Below are 21,258 nucleotides of genomic sequence, written 5' to 3' on the forward strand. Positions count from 1 at the left end.
ATCATGGATCACTTTGTAAAAACTAGTTTTTTTTAATTATTTTTTTAACTCCCACACTGAGTTAGTGAGTTCAATTAAAATCTTTAGTTGAATAATGTTGAACCTCTTTCCAATATTGCCTTATACAATCAGCGTGTAGAATATTATGTTTCTGTTACCAGTCAATCCTTAGTAATTAGAGTTTCCTACCAGGTGACCTGCTTGTTTTGGAATCTTGCTCCTACACATATTTGCTTCCTCATGTCCACTCTCAATTTTTTCCATTCCTATTATACAAGTATGATATTAAAATTGGTTAAATGATATCTAACAGAAGTATGAAACTATAGTTTTGCATTTATAATCAACTCCGCCGTTCAATTTTATACTGCAATAATGTGAATTTTTTATTATTTTATATTACATATATTTTTATTTCTTTATGGATAATTCCTAAATGTTTCTGCATCCTAAATTTCATTAGATCACTACCTTATTGACTAAATTCCCACATTCACTATGCACTTACCATTAACTTAGGAAATAGATATCAAAACCATTAACTTAGGAAATAGATATCAAAACCTTTTTTTTTTAACTATGTGGTTTGCTTGTCTTTGCATGTTCCCAACAAGCTATGATACAATATCATTTATCCGGATAACTCTAATAGAATTCTTTAGAACTATACAAGATCTGTTCTTTACATCCATTAGAAAACCTGAGAAAGTGAATGTTCTTTCATACTTGAAAAAATAAGTAAAGTACATTCTCATGATTTTTTTTTCTTTTCCTTTTAGTTTCTTTTCTGAGGTGCCTTCTAAATACTCTTAAGTTTCTATGATCTTGCATCTCACAGCGGTCTTCAGGGATGGGACAGCTAAAGTTCTGGTTAAAAATCATCAGCAATTTAGTGTTTCATGTCTGAACATGTTATGATCAGTATGTTATATCGACTATTATTATTAACATATCGAGCTTTCTCCATAACTCATGTTTCATTTACCCTTCATCAGGCTTATTTTGACATTATCATGGTTATCCGCCTTCTTTTGTGAACTTTCTTTGTATGATTCACTGCAATTTTGCAAGCATGCATTAGCTGGTAGTGTTGAAAGTTGGAACATCTTCTTATGTGATATCCACTTTGGGGATTATTATTTCTATTCTTCTTAATTCTTATTGTTGTTCTCTCAACATTATGGTGAGACCAGCCTTATATCAAGCGTACATTCAATAACACATGAAGTCATGAATGTATATCGTGCTACTTTTTAGTATTTAGAGCGCTGTTCAGGCAACAGAATATGAGTATAATGATATAATCACACTTGGGCTATCCATCAAAGTTTGTCAAGATATGGTCTTCATCTTTCTTTTTAGTACAGCTTCTTTCCATATTATTTTCTTCTTTTTTATCTTTAGAACCAGATATTTTCATTCTCCAGATTTATTGCTATCTCAAATTAATATTAGTTCATACCATAACATTATCCAGTAAGATATGACGTGGCGGAAATGCTCGCCTGGTCACTTATTACATGCCGAGATATAATACTTACTGTTTACAGTTGCCGGTAAACAAATTTTCACTTCTTACACATTCGTATCCTCAATAGTCTAATCAATCTTTTAAACCTTAATACCTGCCAAGTCAGCTCTTGTAGTACTGCACCATGTTTCCTCCAACTCCAAAGGAATAAAAAACACATGCAGATTGTTTATGTTCTCTCTAATCTTTCTGTTCATGCATTAAGTAATATATATATATATATATATATATATATATATATAAGCATTAGAAATATTTTTGTTCTTCAATTCTTTTACTGGCATGTTTTCAAGTATATGCATTATGCAATATCATTTTTCAGGTTTGTAAAGCAGTTGAAATTTATTTAGTCTAAACTCTAAAGAAAAAAAAAGGTTTCTTTGACAAAATCTGCTTCATGTTTTAGCAATTATAGACCATCAAATATTGTAGCTTGATTTTGCTATTTTCATAGTTCCTTTGCAATAACCAGCCTTGGCAAGATCTGATTTTCTGCTTATGCAGGGCTCTGCTGCCGTAACTAGCCTCTCTGAAGCTTCCTCCCCGGAAGGAATTACTAAAACCAAATCTTTTGATAACACTGATGCAATGAACATGGAGAAATTGTTTCTAACTGGTGTCCTAGATGAACTAAGGATCTGTTTTAGCTGCAACTATCAGGTAAGATTTGAAATACATCACTACTGTGCCGGGTATATCACTACTTTACCGGGAAATCTATTCTTCCTTCTGTTTCAATAATTTTTCTTTAACTACCAGGGCAATCAAAGTTTCAAGAAGATACTGCTTAGCGAAGAGAGTCACTTATTTGAGTTTCGAGCAGTAGGTGGCCGGGTAAATTCTTCTGATGAATTACATCTTTTCTTCCTTTTCTTTTTGTACTTGTCGTTGTCTTCATTGTTTGACATAAAGAATTTCTCAAAAACAGGTTGAGCTTTCAATAAGGGCAAACAATATTTTTATTGGAACTCTTCTGAAATCTCTAGAAATTGAAGATCAATTTTGCTGTGGGGGAGCAGCTAGGCCCCGTTATCTTGCTAGATCGTTTATTAATATTACAGAAGACCCCACTTTGCATAGCTCAACATCCTGTACTGATATTGTTGCACAGAATGTTAGCAACAATCAACTGAACCATACTGATAGTGAGGACAAGTTTTTTGAAGCATCAGATGATTTGGATGACCTTGCTGACTATCCTGTCCGACGTCAGGGTAGCATGTCTGAGTATTACAGTGCCAAATGCTCCTGTCCATCTCCAAAGCCTTCGATAAAGCCTCCTAGTTTTAGTCGGATTCCTGGTTTGATTCCTGATGCTGAACTTCAAAGCAGAAGCTTGAGCTTGGAGATGACTGATACTTTGGATAGTTTCGTGAAAGCTCAGATAGTAATATACGATCAGAGTTCTCCTCATTATAGTAATGTAGACAACAGGGTAGGTAGTTTTGTTCCTCTCTGCATATGAAATACTTATACAAGTAACTATAACATGACTTTTTTCTCCTAAAAATTTTAAATTTTATTCATGTAATTAGGTGATGGTTACCCTTGCTACGTTGTCTTTTTTCTGTCATCGACCAACTATTCTGGCAATTTTGGAATTTGTCAACGCTGTCAATGCTGTGGAGGAGAATGGTGATACTGATGGATCTATCAGCAAGTCTTCCATCTCTATGATAAACAAATATGAGAATGCTTCTTTTCACGAGCCCAACTCAGCTATCGTTCAAGAGCCTGTTGCTAAAGGATTGCTTGGGAAAGGAAAAACAAGAGTAATTTTTTATTTAACTTTGAATATGGCCAGGGCGCAAATTTTCTTGATGCATGAAAATGGGACCTCCCTTGCTACTTTATCACAAAATAATTTACTGACTGATATCAAGGTTTGTATTATCTTCTAGAATACAACTCTTTGTTGGCTCTACTTTCAGTTATGTTGTTGGGACAAGGCTTGATGGTTGTCATTTCTAATTTGATTAACTTGATGTTCCTTCAGGTGTTCCCATTGTCCTTTTGTATAAAAGCTGCTCTTGGAAACCTGAAAATAAGTGACGACAGTCTTCCTAGCAGTCATTCTTATTTCTGGATCTGTGATATGAGAAATCCTGGGGGGCGTTCATTTGTTGAGGTATCTTATGGAATATTTTCTATTCAATCTAATTCTTGCTTTTATTTTTCAAGTTGATAGTTTTGTATGCTATCAGCTATTGTTGCTTGGTTTTATTGTGGGAAACATTGATTTTCTGGTTTTCCAAATATCATTATGCTGTTCATATAATTGATATTCAGGATTTTCCTGTGTTCCCTCCCTCTTCCTGACCATTTGTTTGTTTTATCAATTTTAGTAATATTTTCTGAACTCCAATAAGACCATGTGTAGAAAACAATAAATGTGCTACATGGTAGAGAGCGTTCCTAGTGTTGTCCATAATGCCAAGACATACTTTTGGTTGTCAGTATTGAATCTTTGATGAAATAGTAAAATAGTTTTAACATCTCAATCTGTTAGGGTGATTGTGAGATGGATTTAAAATTTGATTATTTCCAAATGACTTGTGGATTAAGATCAATTTAATACCAGATTTAAATTTTAGGTTGCAATAAATTCTATTTTGATATTGAAAAATGGCTTAGTGCACTTTTATTTAAGGCGATGTCCTACTTACCCATTTAAAAATAGTAAAAGTCATAGTGGATGCAAATACTGAGGCATACGACCAAATTTTAATGGCTCACTCTTTAGCGGGTGGTATGGACAATGCAGTCATGATTAAGTGACCTCTCCATTCTTTGTGGACGGGTAAAGTCTAGTTCAAGGAAACATACTTTAGTCCCATTAGTGGTATAGGTTGTTTTTTTTAAGAGGACTTAAATGCAGTTATTAGTATAAAGTCTTTTAGGGGGTCTTGATGTGTAAGTGGCAGTAAGATGTAGTTGTTATTTTTCATAAAAAAATTGCTGGGTTCACTTTACTATAATCTTTAATGTCTACTCTCATTTTCACTAAATCGATTCCCAGTTCATCATAAAACGTGATCTAAAGTAGTTATACATCAATGAAACTGTGCATATTTTGATGAAAATTGGTGGCCTAAATTTGGAATTTGATGTCTTTGGTTGATAAATTTATGTTAACTTTTAGATTTTGTGATTGCCAGAATCCCTTTGGTTCTTAGAGAAGAATTCAATTGTTCATAGTAGGCTGAGAATAAGCCATTCGATAATGATGACCAAGGTCATAAAGTTTGTAAGATCAGGAAATGTTTTTTTTTTTGAAAATTATTATTTTCTAAAAGATTGCCTTCTAAAAATATTTCAGCTATTCCTGTGCATTCCATTGTATCTAGCCCATGCTATCTGAATGGTTATGGAAAACAGTGTTCTCTCATCTTATGTTACATAATTTTCTCTTGTTATGTATATCATCTACCTGTTCATTGCGCATTGTTTGTCATGTTTCAGTTATATTGCTTTTTTGGATAGTTTATTTGTTCTCCTATGATTTGTTTGCATGAATGATAAGGGTCTGCATTTATGCAGCTTGATTTCAGTTCGTTCAGCATAGATGATGAGGACTACTGTGGTTATGATTATAGTCTTACAGGACAGCTTTCAGAAGTTCGGATTGTATATTTGAACCGATTTGTGCAGGAGGTATGCTGCTGACAAATGCATATGCTCTTCTATTGTAATTCTGGTTCTCACTGCGAAAAATGCTATATGCAGGTTGTTAGTTATTTTATGGGTCTTGTCCCAACCAATGTGGAGAGTGTTGTTAAGCTGAAAGACCAAGTAACTAACTCAGAGAAGTGGGTTACAAAAGCTGAAATTGAAGGATCGCCTGCTCTTAAGTTGGATCTTTCACTCAGTCGACCCATAATTCTAATGCCCCGGAGGACAGACAGTATGGAGTAAGTTTAATAAGACAAATGAATTCATCATAATCCTATATTTTGTTTTAATTTGACAGTTCATCATGCAAGATTTCTATTTAACCATCAAGTAAATTTTTCTATTGGATTGCAGCTACCTAGAGCTTGATGTGCTTCAAATTACTGTCCAAAACAAGTTTGAATGGATTGGTGGTGATAAGAATGAAATGAATGCTGTCCACCTGGAAATATTGACCATAAAGGTATTCCTCACTGAATTTTGAGCTATCAGCCGTGTCCCTCCCCTTTATATGCACTAAATTTTCTGAACAATTTAGCAGTAGCTTTAATGTTTCTCTGGCATCTACAACATCCACTAAAATCATGACTCTGCATTCTGCTTGACTGCTTCTCAGCCTGTGGAGCAAGATGCTGAAAATCGTATCCTACTTTTTTTTTCCCTTTGGTGAGGGGCCGCAGTATCTTTAGTTTGTGTCATATTGGATACTTAACTTTGCTATTTGATTTGCTCGTGCTTCATGTTTTTATTTCATACATTATTAACTATTAATGAGGTGTTTGGTTGTTAGGCAACCAACCTAAAATGCACATGGTTGGTCGGAGGTCAAAATAATGTTGTGCCAATAGATTTTGCCTTAAATGGGAAACTTCAGATTATTAGAGCCAGTTGTTGCTCATTAACAGATCTTGCAACGGACATTTTATATGGACACCTTACTTAGTTTAATGTTTGGGATATTGATGGAGGAACACCTCCTTTAACCAGTCTCAAGTTTAGATGAAAAGCCAAAGTTCTGATCTCAGGGGAACAAGCGGGTTTAGAAACCATGCCAAACCATGTACATCCAAATTCAGATTCATGAATGCAAGGACATCCCCTTTACCAGAGAGAGCAGTAATTAGGAATGCTTGATGAATGAGATTCATAAGGCCAACCTCAAATAGATGGGACCAGGCTTGATGTGTTCTAGTTACAATGTTGATGGTGAGGACGAGACAGTAAGGGTGCTGTGAGGGAGCAAGAAAACTTTCTAAAAGGATCAAAAAATGTGGAAACATGTCTTTGTAGGCATTGCCTTCTGAACCAAGATGTTAATTACTTTGACGTTCATAATATAATCTGTATTAGGACTGATGAGTTTTGTTTTTTGATCATGTTGGGCTAAGGTGTGAATGGATGAGATTAAGGTTTGCCAAACCAGGCCGAGCTGTCCAGTTCGGCCTATACTGAGCTGACCTAGTGAACCGGGTCGATTAACCTATTTTTTTGGAACCGGCTCTGAATCGGCCGAAATCGGTCCCAAACCGATAGGAATCAGTTAGAACGGGCTCGAACCGGTCACGAACCGCACGGACTTTGTTCGAATTGGCCGGTTCCGTGCGCAACCTGTGCGAACCATCCGATTCGCACCAAGTCGGACCGGTTTCGAACCGGCCCCCTCCCTCCTCTCTTTCTTTTGTTTTAAAGGTAAGTTGGGAAGGCTCGAGAAGTTTCTTGGGCCTTTCCAACCTATTCGAATAACCTCTCTTCTCCACGGTGAAAAACATGTCGATTCAGCATGATTGAAGGAGGATCCAACCGTAAATAAGTTATGCTTCCTCTCCCCTATCTTATTTTCTCTCTAACTGTAAATAAGTTATGTTTCCTCTCCCCTATCTTATTTTCTCTTATTTTTTGGACACCAAAAAATACCTTAAAATTTGCAAAATAAGGAGAGATCATACCAAAATTTTTGATTTTGGCTTGATTTTGTGATATGTTGTAGATCCATGGATGCTCTATGCAATCACATAAAATTTTTTAATTTTTAGATTATATCTAATTTTTAAAAACTAAAAATATATTTTTGAATTAAAAAATAAAAAAATAAAATAAAAAAATTGTAAAGTTAGAAGTGTATTTAGAGGCATACAGGCTACTCTCCATCTAAATTTGGTATTTATTTATTCAAGTTTTGATGCGATTATGCGCATAGTGTCCTAGGCTTAAATTTTAAAAAAATTGAGAAATAAGTAGCCTTTGATGCATGCCACAGGTCTAAAAAAATATATATAGCATCCATGGTAAGGTTCTACATAGATCTGAGCGCAAATTAATTTTTAAAATATTTATAATAAAAAATCATTTTTTAATTTAAAATATATATAATTAATACCAAAAATTATGAAAAATTAGTAGTACATAATACATATTTAAAAAAATATTTTTCTAAATTTATGGTATTTAAACATATTTTTTTAATTTAAATATTATTAAAAATATATAAATAAATAAAAATATAAAAAATAGTACTATATCTTAGATAAATTAGATATATTTTTTGAAAAAATATTATCTTGATTGTAATAAAATTTTGCTATTTTTAAATAATTGATAAACTAGCGTATTTGATAAAGCTTCAGGAATGAAATCATCAAGAAAAAAAGAGCTAAAACATGACATTGGTTGGGATCATGGGCAAATGCTCTTGAGTTGGCACTACTGGAAGTGCAATTGGTGCAACATAGAGTTCAGAAAGGAGGGGTAATGAGGTTGAAGTAGCACTTAGCTATATGCCAAAAATGCTCACAGAAGGTTCGACAACTGATGAAGAGGCACTTCGCTGATTTCAAGGTAGCGAAGAAGAGAATTTCCGAGAAGACGGAGGTGGACTGTCGAGCAATGGAGCTACCTTCTTATCACTCTAGGAAGTTAAAGAAGGCATCCGCTCCAAATAACGGGAGGCACAAATTCAGGTTGCCATTCAGGTAAATATAGACGATCAATGGCAGCAGAATGAGGTGGCCAAGCATAGGGCTCGATTTGGGTCCTCATACTACGATCAGGCTCTGGTTATGCGAGTAGCAGGGCAGATCTAGAGATCAACAGAGCCTTCTCAGTTAGGGAAGCCATCAGCAGAGGCGGTGGCCGGTATTGTATCTATGCTGGAGACTTTTGATAGCAGAAAGAAGCAAGGTCCGCCGTACCGGTCCGGATCGGCGTACCGGTGGCCGGCCGGACCGGTACGGTACCGGTCCGGACCGGTACGGTACTGGTCCGGACCACTTTCTTTCCCATCAAAAAAAAAAAAAAGCTGTGGCCTCGGCCACAGCTTTCTTCCTTAAAACCACGGCGGGCGCGTGGTTTTTAAAACCACGCGCCACGCTGTGGTTTAAAAACCACAGCGCGTGGCGCTGTGGTTCCCAAAAAAAAAAAAACCCTGTTTTTTTTTTATTTGAAAGAAGTGGCCCACGGTCACTTCTTTCTTAAAACCACGCGCCACGCGGTGGTTTAAAAACCACAGAGCGTGGCGCTGTGGTTCCCAAAAAAAAAAAAAAAACGGCTTTTTTTTTTGTTTTTGAAAGAAGTGGCCCGTGGGCCACTTCTTCCTTGAAACCACGCGTGGCGCGTGGTTTCAAAAATCACGCGCCACGCGGTGGTTTTAAAAACCACAGCGAGGCGCTGTGGTTCCCCCCCCCAAAAAAAAAACACCGTACCGGTGCGAACCGGCCAGTTCGCACCGGTACGAGGCCGGTACCAAGCGGTACCGGCCGGTATCGGCCGGTACGGTCTCCGTACCGGCCGGTTCACAGAAGAAAACCGGAAAATACCGGTTTTCATCTGTGTCCGGTACCGGTCAGGGACCGGACCGGTACGTACTGGCCCGTACCGGCCGGTATGGGCCGGTATGGCATTCCTTGGAAAGAAGTCTTCCAAAGAGATTCCACCATTCATAATTTAGATCCACATGTCTTCTCCAGCAAGGATTCGAAGTAGGAGAGGATTGACTCAATGCTAAAGAAGGATAAAAAGAAGAAGATATAGCGAGCTATTGGATCCTGGTTTCACTTCAACCATATTCCAGCGAATGTGGTTGAGAATACGTACCACAGGTATGCCATTTCCGCCAGCCTGGGCCTCCTTGAAATTCCAATCTTGCGGCCTTGGCTGACTCAGTCTTGTGAATCAAACCCGGGTTTTACATTTTTAAACTTCTAAGCGAAGTCATGGCCAAATAGAAGGCAGCTTATCACGCTGGAATATTTATTTAAAAGAGGATCAATTTTCAGTCAGGCTTTTTTCTCTTTGGTGATAGCAACTTAAGCTATGCCTTATAGTTGGTCTTCTAATGTAAGATTGCTTTGTTGATACTATGTGGACCCTTATGGGTGTGTTTAGTCCCACATCATTCGTGCATTGGGGAGGTCTTGAATATTTGGGCAGGGCCAAGGACCTCTGTCAGTAACTTTTTGGCTAAGCTTTTCAGGTGAGGTCTTGGGTTGTTACAACTTCGAAGTTTCTAGGAACTGTTTCCTTTGCCAGCAGGGAAACTTGACCTATTGTTGTCTTGGGCTTCTTGGCATAGGGCATGACAAGACAAACTACATTAAATTCATGTAAGACTCAAAATCATGAGTAAAGCTAGATATGGGAAGTTCGTAGTTTGTATGAACCTATTATCTTGGATATAAAAAACCTGGTCCATATCAGCCATATTGAACTAGACCGGTGAAGGGCTGGTACTTGGTATGCTCTTCATATTGGTACCATGAAAAATAAAAAATAATGCTGGCTTTTGTGTTGGCACCAATTACTGTACTGGTGTCAGTATGGTACATACAAGCATTATATCAAGATTGGAACCTGACTGGTACAAGTACCGGTACCAAGATTTTATTGTTAATATAGTATATGCATATAGTATAGGCATGGCTGATTTCTTATTAGCCAAGCCTGATTCGTCGTTAAGCTGAGCACATTTTCTGGCTGATTTGGTTCACAGGAGTCATACTTGGACTTGAACCAGTTTAGATTGTGCTGAGGTGGCCAATGACCAAGTCCATCAGCACCTGTATACTTGAGTCTGCTATCAGGTGACAATAGCTACTTGGTCACCATGTTCTGATGATTGACAAAGAGTGCCTTTGCTTCAGATGATGGATCTGCATTTGGTTTTTGAGTTCATCCTCTTTATCTGCATGCAGTGTTATTGATCATGATACGTTGCTCAGATCTTTTTGCCTTAAATGTGTAATATATTAGGTAATAGGCATCAAAATGTAGGCACAAGTGTGTGACATGTTTTGAAACTCCAAAGAGAAACTTTTCAGTTACCAACATATTAAATAATGGTCTAGAATCCAGATGAAACCAAAGCTAGACTATTAATTGCATCTCTTGAATCTTAGTTTATCTTTCAGATGGCTGCTTATCATCCTTAAGCTGCCTGTCCTTGTGTGGTATGTTTACATATGCATACATTTAATTGAATGATTAAAATAATGTGAAACTTTAAGCTTGGTTTGATACCATGAAACTGTATTCAGTGATGATATCTACAAAATCTATTATTTTGTGGGTTAGTTGTGTTGTTTGTTGAAGTTTTACAGTCCTGCAGGCGTACCATGTGTAGGCAGTTATGTTTTTCTAGTTATGACATTAATTTCTTTCCAAATTCATGATTGTGCTGAACAAATGACTTTCCCAGTATCAATCTTTTCATTAGTTTTAACTTTTCAACAAAAAGGTTGCTCATTCATGTTAGTGCAGGTTAAGGACATCAACCTGATTGTTGGTACTGGCATGGTAGTTGGTGAAAGTATCATTCAAGATGTCAAAGGACTCTCTGTTGTCATTCAGAGGTCACTGCGTGATCTATTGCATCAGATTCCAACCACAGAGGCGGCTATCAGGGTAATAGCATTTTCCCTTGCGAAGCATTTCTGCTATTAATGTGATTTTACTGGATTCATTATTATTCCATTGGCAGAATCTCCTGAAAGCTCCATTTAATTGGCATTACTTTATTATATGTCATTCTTTCTTAGATAGAAGTCCTTAAAGCAGCTTTATCCAATCGAGAGTATGAAATAACTACAGAATGTTTACTATCCAATTTCTCCGAGACTCCGCATATTATACCTGCCCTGGACAAAGGGTCTGGAATGTCTGTGGGTGATGTTATGGTGCCTGAGGCTTCTGTTGATCCAGGCGCTATTGCTTCTGAATCTCAAGAAAGAGAAACATGGTTGACAATGAAAGTTCTTGTTGCCATAGATTTGATTGAGCTTTCTTTGCATTCAGGGAGAACAAGAGATTCATCTCTAGCTAGTGTGCAGGTACTTCTTTGTTTTTCTTGCAATTGTGTTATATATTTTTGTTGTTCTTTATCATGTCATTGGCATGTTTTCTGAAATTATGAAGGTGAAAGCACCGGAATTGACATTGTATATCTTTCTTTTTAGTGACTGAATTTCACATGGTATTCTATTCTTTGAACAATATATTCCCATTAAATAGAAAAATGCTAAGAAACTAATTAATTTGTCGCACCTTGTTTCTCAGTTGAAGCAGTTTCTTGACTATTTTAGATATACTTTTATTGGGATTGTCTATTTGGAATGATTGTGATGTATGTATGAGACAAAATGTTAGTGTCTTCCTGGCAGATGTTAGCAACTAGATGCTTAATTTCTCTGGGAAAGGTTGTGTTGACCTTCCCTCTATCTCTATACCACTCTGGACAGCAGGAGAAGTTGTGTTTCCCCTCTACCTCTAGTGCATCCAGTGGTCTCTTAGCAGCCACACTTTATAGGTTAATGGTGAAAGGTCCATTATGTGGTTAATATTTGTAATCTCTAGATTTTAGCCACGAAATTATGGTTTGATACTTTGATATGACCCTCACCCTATTGGTTGTGCAAGAAGCTAGGGTGTTGGTGTGTTCCTTGCTGTTGGCTTGATTGGAATGTCTAGCCTTTAGTTCTTTGTGGATTCCGTTTGGCTCTTTCCCTCCTGGTTCTCCTAATGAAGTTGTGATGAAGACCTTGTGAACCACTAGATTCAGTATTTTTGGGCATAGTAGTATAAGGGGACGGTGACTTTCTAACAAAGATTCAAATCTTGTTGGACAGGGTAGTGTCGGTGTTTTCATGGAACGGGACATATCACATCCCCCTCACATTTGAGATGGCGGGACATCCCAGTACTTTCTTTGGATGCTCTTTTTGTATTTTTATTTTTTCATTTATCTTAGAGGTTTTACTATTTTATTTTTGAAATGTATTTAGACTTCAAAAATAATATTTTCTGATAAATTGGCCTGAAATTTATCCAAAGCATGCAAAAATTAAATAGGATGTGCATAATAATAATAATATACATTTTTTCCAAAATTATTTTCTTATTATTTTTAATAATTAATTTATCCTGAAAATATTATAATTCTATAAAAATAAAATACATGTTGAAGAAAAAGTAGAAATTATAGTTTGCAGCTTGATCCTTATCCTAGAACAAATTATAATTTCATGCCGAACAGAAAGATTGACATGATTTCCCCTATTTATATTGATTTTTGGCCAAATTAATGGCAAAAAAAAGGGGCTTGTTAGAATAAGTGGCTCATATTAAGTGGTATTCTTATTTGAGTGGTACACTGGTATTCTAACGAAGCGGAGCGAAGCGACGGAATATATTTATCTTTGGGATAATTATGTAATATTTTATTTTACCAGGGATGCTGATAGGGATTGGAACTCTAGGGTTAGGGTTTAGCTATAAATATCTTGTAACCCTTGTTATTTGGTGACAGAAGAAAAGTTACGGCCGTTTCGCTCCCGTGGACGTAGGCACATTGCCGAACCACGTAAATCCCTGTGTTCAATTTCTTCTTCCTCTTCCTCTCTCAACTCTGTGCATTGTTCTGTTCGCCGTTTGGATCCTGTATTTTCCGCAACAATTGGTATCAGAGCCTCAGGTTATATTTCCTGCGGCCGTGGGCGGTGCTCTTCACGTGGGGAGATCAGAGGCGTCTTCTCCCAAGCCGAGGAAAGGCAAGAGGTTTTTTTTTTCTCCCGGTGGGTTCTCTCTCGAACGCCGTGAAGAACCAAGAGAAGAGAAAGGGGTTGTTCCAAGCCGTGGGAGGTGGTTCACGTGAAGGGAAGGGAGATTTGTTTTCTCTGTTTCACGGGGGGGCTGAGGGGTTTGTGTCCTCTCTCCCAAGGCTCTCTTCCCAAGCCGTGGGTGGTTTTTCTTCACGCAGAAGGGGGAGTTTTTTTTGGATCGCAGGAGGGGGAGTTTTTGGTTTTGACGTTTTCTTCTTCCCAAAGCCAAAAACGTTCTCGTCTTCTGTTCTTCCGACGGCTCCCGAGCGGAAGGAAGGAGAAAGGCCCCTGTGACGACCGGCTGGAGGTGAACAAAGGAGGAGGTTCTGATTCAGCGGCGGAGAGGAGATCCGCCGTGTCCTTCCATTGTCGCGCACCGTCACGCGCCTAGATCCAGCCGAGAGAAGAGGAGCCGTGCGTCTTCACCGCCACGTCCTCCCACCAGCGTCTGCATCCGTCGTCACGCGCCTGATCCCGTGTGAAGGGGAGGAGAGGATCTCTGCCGTTCGTGGCCAGAACCAGAGAAAAGGACCTCCCGTGCATTCGCGCCCGCTGCTGCGCGTGGATAGACTAGCTCGGAGGAGGAGCATCGTCTGCACCCGTGCTGCCGCCAACGCACATCTGCGGCCGTCCGTGGACAGATCCTGAGAGAAGGGGCGTGTTTTGGTATTTTTTTCTTATTTTTCATCAGATCCTATTTTTCTCTATTTTATTTTGCAAAAAGATAAGGTTGTAGGGATGTCTTCTGCAAAGTTCGATGTGATAAAGTTTGATGGAACTGGAAATTTCGGCCTATGGCAGAGGAGGGTGAAGGATTTGTTAGTATCGCAGGGTATGGTAAAAGCCTTGTACGGAAAGAAACCAGATGACATGGGTAATGCAGAGTGGAAGGAATTGGAGGCTAAGGCTGTTTCAAATATACGACTTTGTCTGGCTGATGACGTGATGTATCATGTCATGGACGAGGAATCGCCGGCGGCAATTTGGTCAAAATTGGAGAGTCAGTACATGTCCAAGTCGTTGACGAACAAGCTCTATCTTAAGCAGAAACTGTACGGTCTTAAGATGACAGAGGGTGCTGATTTAAGCCAACATATCAACGTGTTCAATCAGATTATCAGTGATCTGCAGTGAGTTGATGTGAAGTTCGAAGATGAAGACAAAGCGTTGATGTTATTGCATTCTTTACCCGCTTCTCCTACGTACGAAAATTTGGTTACAACTCTGACGTGGGGAAAGGAGACCCTAGAGTTAGAGGACGTCATTGGAGCCTTGTTAGGTTTTCATCAGAGGAAGAAAGCCAGTGCTGAGAGTTCTCAAGGAGAAGGCTTAGTGGTGAAGGGTAACCAGGAGCGTGGAAGAAGCAACATAAGGAATGGATCAAATCGCAGTAAATCTCGGTCTAAATCCAGGAAAAAGAAGAGCATAACGTGCTACAAGTGTGGAAAACAGGGTCACATAAAGCGGAATTGTCCTGAAAAAAGAAAGAGTAAAGATGATGACAAATCTGAAGGGTCCAAGTCTGCAAATATAGTGAAAGAAGATACAGAGCGCAGTGACGGTGACATACTTTCAGTTTCGTCCAGTTCAGATCATCTCGCTGATTCTTGGATTCTGGATTCAGCATGTTCCTATCACATGACGCCCAATAAAGATTGGTTTGATACCTACAGGTTAGTTAATTCTGGTTCTGTTTTGATGGGTAATAATGCATCTTGCAAAGTCATTGGAATAGGGAATATCAGAATTACTATGTTTGATGGTGTGGTTAGAATGTTGTGTGATGTTAGACATGTTCCAGATTTGAGAAAGAATCTAATTTCATTGGGTACCTTAGACTCTAACGGGTTTTGTTACAAGTCTCAAGGTGGAGTAATGAAGGTTAGTAGAGGTGCTATGACAGTGATGAAGGGGCAGAAAGTAGCAGGGAACATCTACAGGTTGATAGGGACTACTGTTGTAGGTGGAGTTGCTGCTGCAGAATCTGAGTCTGATAATACAGTCTTATGGCATATGCGTTTGGGTCATATGAGTGAACGTGGTATGCTGGAACTGCATAAAAGAAATTTTCTGAAGGGTATTAAAACTTGCAAACTGGATTTCTGCAAGTATTGTGTTCTTGGAAAACAGAACAAGGTTCAATTCAGGACTGCCACGCACAAGACAGAGGGTATTCTTGACTATATTCATACAGATGTTTGGGGACCAGTCAGAGTAGCATCACGGGGTGGACATACATATTTCGTAACTTTTATTGATGATTTCTCGAGAAAGGTCTGGGTGTACTTCATGCAGCACAAGTCAGAAACGTTTGCCAAGTTCAAGTTGTGGAAAGCTGAAGTAGAGAATCAGACAGGGAGAAAAATCAAATGCCTCAGGTCAGACAATGGGACTGAGTACACAGATTCAAAGTTCATTGAGTTTTGTGAGCAGCATGGGATTAAGAGACACTTCACAGTACGCAAGACACCTCAGCAGAACGGTGTGACGGAAAGGACGAACAGGACCATAGCTGAAAGAGCACGGTGTCTCAGGTTAAATGCAGGGCTTGCAAAGAACTTCTGGGCAGAGGCAGTGAATATGGCATGCTTCTTGATTAACAGGTCACCTAGGGCAGCACTAGATGGTAAGGTTGCAGAGGAGGTATGGACAGGTAATGAGGTAGACTACTCAGGTTTGAGAGTATTTGGATGTCCTGCCTATGTGCATATTCCTAGTGAGGAGAGGTCAAAGCTAGACCCGAAGTCTAGACAGTGTATCTTTCTGGGATATCAGAAAGGGGTGAAAGGGTACAAGCTTTGGGATTCGAAGGCAAACAAGGTGGTGATCAGCAGAGATGTGGTTTTTGATGAGAAAGCCATATTGAAAAGTACTCAAGAAGAAGAGAAGCAGATGCCAGAAAGTTGCAGCAGCAATAAGCAGGTGGTGCAGGTGGAGTTAGAAAGTTCTGTCAAGGAGAATAATGTTCAGAATACAGAGACTTCTACCTCAGCCGATCAAGAGCAACATAATATAACCACAGACAGACCTAAGCGTACTATCAAGCCACCAACTAGGTATGGTTTTGAAGATTTGGTTTCCTATGCATTAATCACTAGCAGTGGAGATCCTACTACTTTTCAGGAGGCAGTACACAGCCAGGAGAAGAGTAAATGGATGGGTGCTATGATGGAGGAGATGGAATCTTTGAAGAAAAATCAGACATGGAAGTTGGTGGAGCTTCCGGAGGGGAAGAAAGCGATAGGATGCAAGTGGGTGTTCAAGAAAAAGGAAGCAGTATCAGAAAAAGAAGGGGAAAAGTTCAAGGCACGTCTGGTAGCAAAGGGATACTCACAGAGAGCTGGGATTGACTATGATGAGATTTTCTTCCCAGTGGTCAGACACACTTCCATCAGGGTAGTGTTGGCATTGGTAGCACATTATGATATGGAGTTAGAGCAGATGGATGTAAAGACAGCTTTTCTTCATGGTGAGTTGGAGGAGCAGATTTACATGCAGCAGCCAGAAGAGTTTTCAGAACCTGGACAGGAGCACTTAGTCTGTAAATTGAGAAAGTCACTTTATGGGCTAAAGCAATCTCCGAGGCAGTGGTACAAGCGTTTTGACTCCTACATGATTCGGATTGGCTACAGGAGATGTGAGTATGACTGTTGTGTTTATGTGAGGAGCCTTGATGATGGTTCTTTTATTTTTCTGTTACTTTATGTGGATGATATGTTGATTGCTGCGAAGAGTATGAATGAAGTCAACAAGTTGAAGACTTTGTTGAGTAGAGAGTTTGACATGAAAGATTTGGGCGCGGCCAAGAAGATTCTTGGGATGGAGATTCGCAGGGACAGAGATTCCAGAAAATTGTGGTTATCTCAGGGTAGTTATATACAAAAGGTGTTGGAGAGGTTTAGCATGGGTAATGCAAAGCTAGTGAGCACACCTTTAGCGAATCATTTTAGATTGTCTACCTCACAGTGCCCAAAGACAGAGAAAGAAATTGAAGACATGTCAAAGGTTCCATATGCTAGTGCAGTGGGGTGTCTGATGTATGCTATGGTTTGTACCAGGCCGGATTTGGCGCATGCAGTTAGCGTAGTGAGCAAGTTTATGGCGAATCCAGGGAGACAGCATTGGGATGCAGTCAAGTGGATTTTCAGATACTTGAGGAGTACTACAGACCATGGTATCATGTTTGTCAGACAGCAGGATGATCCTTCAGTCGTGGGATATGTTGATGCAGATTATGCAGGGGACTTGGATGACAGGAGGTCGACTACAGGCTATGTATTCACTCTTGCAGGAGGGCCTATCAGTTGGAGGTCCATGGTACAGTCTCTAGTTGCACTATCTACGACTGAGTCAGAGTATATGGCAGTGGCTGAGGCTGCCAAGGAAGCATTGTGGTTGACGGGATTAGTCAAAGAGCTGGGTGTTCAGCAAGGTGGAGTTCAGTTGCATTGTGACAGTCAGAGTGCGATCTATTTGGCGAAGAATCAGGTGTATCATGCGAGAACCAAGCACATAGATGTGAGGTATCACAAGATCAGGGAGTTGGTTTCTTCCGGTGATATATTGCTTGAGAAAGTTCACACTTCTGAAAATGCAGCAGACATGTTGACAAAACCCGTTACTACAGACAAGTTCAAGCATTGCTTGGACTTGGTTAACATCTCTAGGTGCTAGAGAGGATGTGTTCCAACCTATCAGCGTTAGGTGGTGTCCCAGGTTATTTTTCTCCTAAGGGGTGAATATTCGCCAAGGTGGAGATTGTTAGAATAAGTGGCTCATATTAAGTGGTATTCTTATTTGAGTGGTACACTAGTATTCTAACGAAGCGGAGCGAAGCGACGGAATATATTTATCTTTGGGATAATTATGTAATATTTTATTTTACCAGGGATGCTGATAGGGATTGGGACTCTAGGGTTAGGGTTTAGCTATAAATATCTTGTAACCCTTGTTATTTGGTGACAGAAAAAAAGTTACGGCCGTTTCGCTCCCGTGGACGTAGGCACATTGCCGAACCACGTAAATCCCTGTGTTCAATTTCTTCTTCCTCTTCCTCTCTCAACTCTGTGCATTGTTCTGTTCGCCGTTTGGATCCTGTATTTTCCGCAACAGGGCTGCTCACCCTGACTGTGCTTTCTGGTGTCGTGCAACCCAAACTTGGTTGTCTAGATCCTAGATTTGGGTGCTGCGTGACATTCCTCTCCTTCCTTTCCTCTCCCTTCCTCTCTTTCTATCTTTTCTCTCTTCTTTTTCTATTGGTTTGGGATCTCATGCTTGTGATTCAACAGAACATGCTTGCAGGAGACAGTGGGGCCCGATCTATCTTTAATTTGAAAAGAGGGGATAGATGCATGATCTTTAGCTTGTACGTCTCGCTCATGGTCCCATTGTTTCTCATGCGAGACCACAATGGGATAGGCTGGGCATCTTGTATGATGTGGGATCAGGTCCTGATCCTGACCTGCCTTCTTTGCAGAAAGGGTTGGATAGGCAGGACGCCCCCTTATCTTGGTCCTTAATCGTTGCTTTCTAAACTGAGGTAATTTGAAGTGCAGCTGTCCCGGGTCAATGTTGGGGGCATAAGACAGTCATGGACCAGACCTGTCTTCGAAAAAGGTAATGATATTCTTAGTAAATTCTTGGTTAAAAGAATACTTGAGTTTTTGACCGTGAAGTTTTACATACATGGTCGTCCTCCATTTTAGCGTATCAGCTCGGTGACAACTCTAATCTAGTCTTGACTTTTATCCATTTGAGCTTTATGGTGTTGAATTCTACTTTAGTCGGAGGTTTTTCAGTTTATGTTGAAAGGTTTTGGTAGAGTTTTTTAAAGGCTATGAAAGGGGATAGGAAACTGACTTTGTGGGTAGGAAGAAATACATGATTATCTTGATGCCTCCTGATCAGGGTGATTTTTTGTGGAGCATTAGAAGCTTGTTTAGGTAGAATTTATTGAGCTGTTCTTTTTGATAAGCTCTTCTCCAATTTCTTGTGGAGAAGTCAAAACCTCTCCTATATACATGGTCTCACTCAAACTAAGAGATGCTTATGGGAGAGTTTATCAAGGAATAATTTCATAGCTGCATTGTTGTTTAAAGAAAATAAAATATTGGAAATAATATATTGGATTGTTGGTGAATGATAGGATCTTGTCATTTTCACCTAGCAGGCTTGAGTGTGAGTTTTTGATGAAGGGGAATATTACATCTTTATTTAATAGTCAGAAGAGAGTTTTATCGACCAATTTAATTCCACTTATTGCGTTCTCAACCTGAAGAAAAAGAAGCATGTGAACCAGCTGAAAAATTGCTGTCCAACAAAATTGATCAATGATGCTATACCAACTAGACGGTCATAATTAATTGGATCTTTGTCTTGCTTATAACTGGCAACCAAACTGAAGGAATTGATTTTTAGTAGCTCATAGGTGTATCCATTTTAATAAGATTTAGGTGAGAATTGGACTTATTTGCAATGTGAACTTTAAGAAGGCTTTGTGATAATTTGTTTTTCGAGCCTGGACTCATTACTTGTTTCTTTGTTGAAATTTGAAAGGAAGGTTTCAGAATTTCACTAGGTATTGGACCTTGTACTGGTGGCTTATTAGTACTGGAAGGGTTGATTCTTCATAGGATGCACCCTTGTACCAACATATAGTATGTTGTTGGAGGTGAATCAGCAGCTGTACTATGTGTTGGTACAGTACTGTGTCAAGATCCCTTATCATAACAGTACCTTATCAGGTCGATGCAGAAAATCTTGCTTGAAAGTGATTCCTTATAGTAAACCTTGTCATCTTCCTTTTATTTCATATGGCTTTTATGTTTAGGGTAATTGCGGATGGTTGCTCCCCAGCTGTATGAGCCTAGTTTGTGATAGCATCTTAGCTCTCCATAAAGGAACTTTCTTGGTATGGTGGCCTTACAAGTTGGTATATGTATTGGAATGGACATGGGAAAGGGGATGTTGGTAGGTAATTAGATGGTTGTCCAGTTGCTACCTTTTCTTGCAATATTAAATTTGGATTCTTGTAGGGATTGCACTAGTTTTTAGAAAGGGGCATGAATTTGGTCACTGACTCTGAGAGAGATGTTGGACCCTATATTGGTACGTTTGAGTGCTAACATTTGCCCCGATGTTTAAAGTCAGGGAGCTTTAACCTAGGACCTGTGAGGAGGTTCCTTGGTAAAATTATTAGGTTTCAAGCAAAAATCGTTGTGTTAGTATCAGGACTCGCATTGGTTATTTGGTGGCATTGTTTGGTACGGTATCATGCCGGGCTTATATTGACACATCAGAGCTAGGGGAGGGCGAGGGAGAGGGAGAACATGAGCGAGGAAAAGAGAGAAAGGGGGAGGGAGGGAGAGAAAAAAGAGAGGAAGGGGGGGTGGGGAGGGAGGGAGGACTGTTGGAGGAGACTAGTGGAGGGCCGGGGAGGGGCGCGAAGGGGTGGAGGAAGGGCTTTGCCCTCTGGTTCCCCTTTTTCGTTTGAAACAAGGGTCCCAGAGGGGGGTCTTTTTTATTTTGAAAATTAAGTGAAGTCGGCATTCCTCCCCGGCCCTCCACCAACCTCCTCCGGCCATCCTCCTCCCTCTCCCTCTCGCTTCCTCCCTCTCTTTCCCTCTCTCTCCACTCCCTTTCTCTTTTCATCTCTCCCGTTCTCCCTCTCCCTTGTCCTTATCGATTTCTCGAATGGAGGGTATAATCAAACTGGTCTGCCCCTCGAGCGGCATGGTACGCCTAGTTTGGGGGTACGGCGAACCTTGGTTTCAAGCAAGGTTTGCCATACCAGCCGATACCGTACCAAGCATACTATACGGTATCAAGCATACTATACTGACATTTGGTACACCTCGTTTTGTACCATACCACATTCTGACACTGCAATAGGATGGTACCGGTACAGGGTCTGGTACCGAGATGGCGAACCTTTTTTTCAAGCTAATGGTTGTCTTAAAAGTGTGTATG

The 21,258-nt window shown here is 39.6% G+C and overlaps 1 protein-coding gene across 3 annotated transcripts in view; it reads left to right on the forward strand.

Annotated features, from left to right (window-relative positions):
• The window catches only part of LOC103710761, an 83,000-nt gene that overhangs the window by 27,747 nt on the left and 33,995 nt on the right, over window positions 1–21,258 (forward strand). For all 3 annotated transcript variants that reach the window (XR_005508642.1, XM_039119430.1, XM_017843711.3), the window contains exons 22-31: window positions 2,036–2,191; window positions 2,291–2,365; window positions 2,460–2,966; window positions 3,067–3,414; window positions 3,528–3,659; window positions 5,072–5,185; window positions 5,258–5,442; window positions 5,558–5,666; window positions 10,955–11,098; window positions 11,233–11,523. Coding sequence is in view for 2 of the 3 variants with exons in the window: in XM_039119430.1 (XP_038975358.1) it covers window positions 2,036–2,191; window positions 2,291–2,365; window positions 2,460–2,966; window positions 3,067–3,414; window positions 3,528–3,659; window positions 5,072–5,185; window positions 5,258–5,442; window positions 5,558–5,666; window positions 10,955–11,098; window positions 11,233–11,523 (2,061 nt within the window). In the remaining variant the exon portion in view is untranslated. The remainder of the gene's footprint in view (window positions 1–2,035; window positions 2,192–2,290; window positions 2,366–2,459; window positions 2,967–3,066; window positions 3,415–3,527; window positions 3,660–5,071; window positions 5,186–5,257; window positions 5,443–5,557; window positions 5,667–10,954; window positions 11,099–11,232; window positions 11,524–21,258) is intronic.

Source organism: Phoenix dactylifera, chromosome 2 (assembly GCF_009389715.1).
Source record: "Phoenix dactylifera cultivar Barhee BC4 chromosome 2, palm_55x_up_171113_PBpolish2nd_filt_p, whole genome shotgun sequence".
NCBI lineage: Eukaryota > Viridiplantae > Streptophyta > Magnoliopsida > Arecales > Arecaceae > Phoenix > Phoenix dactylifera.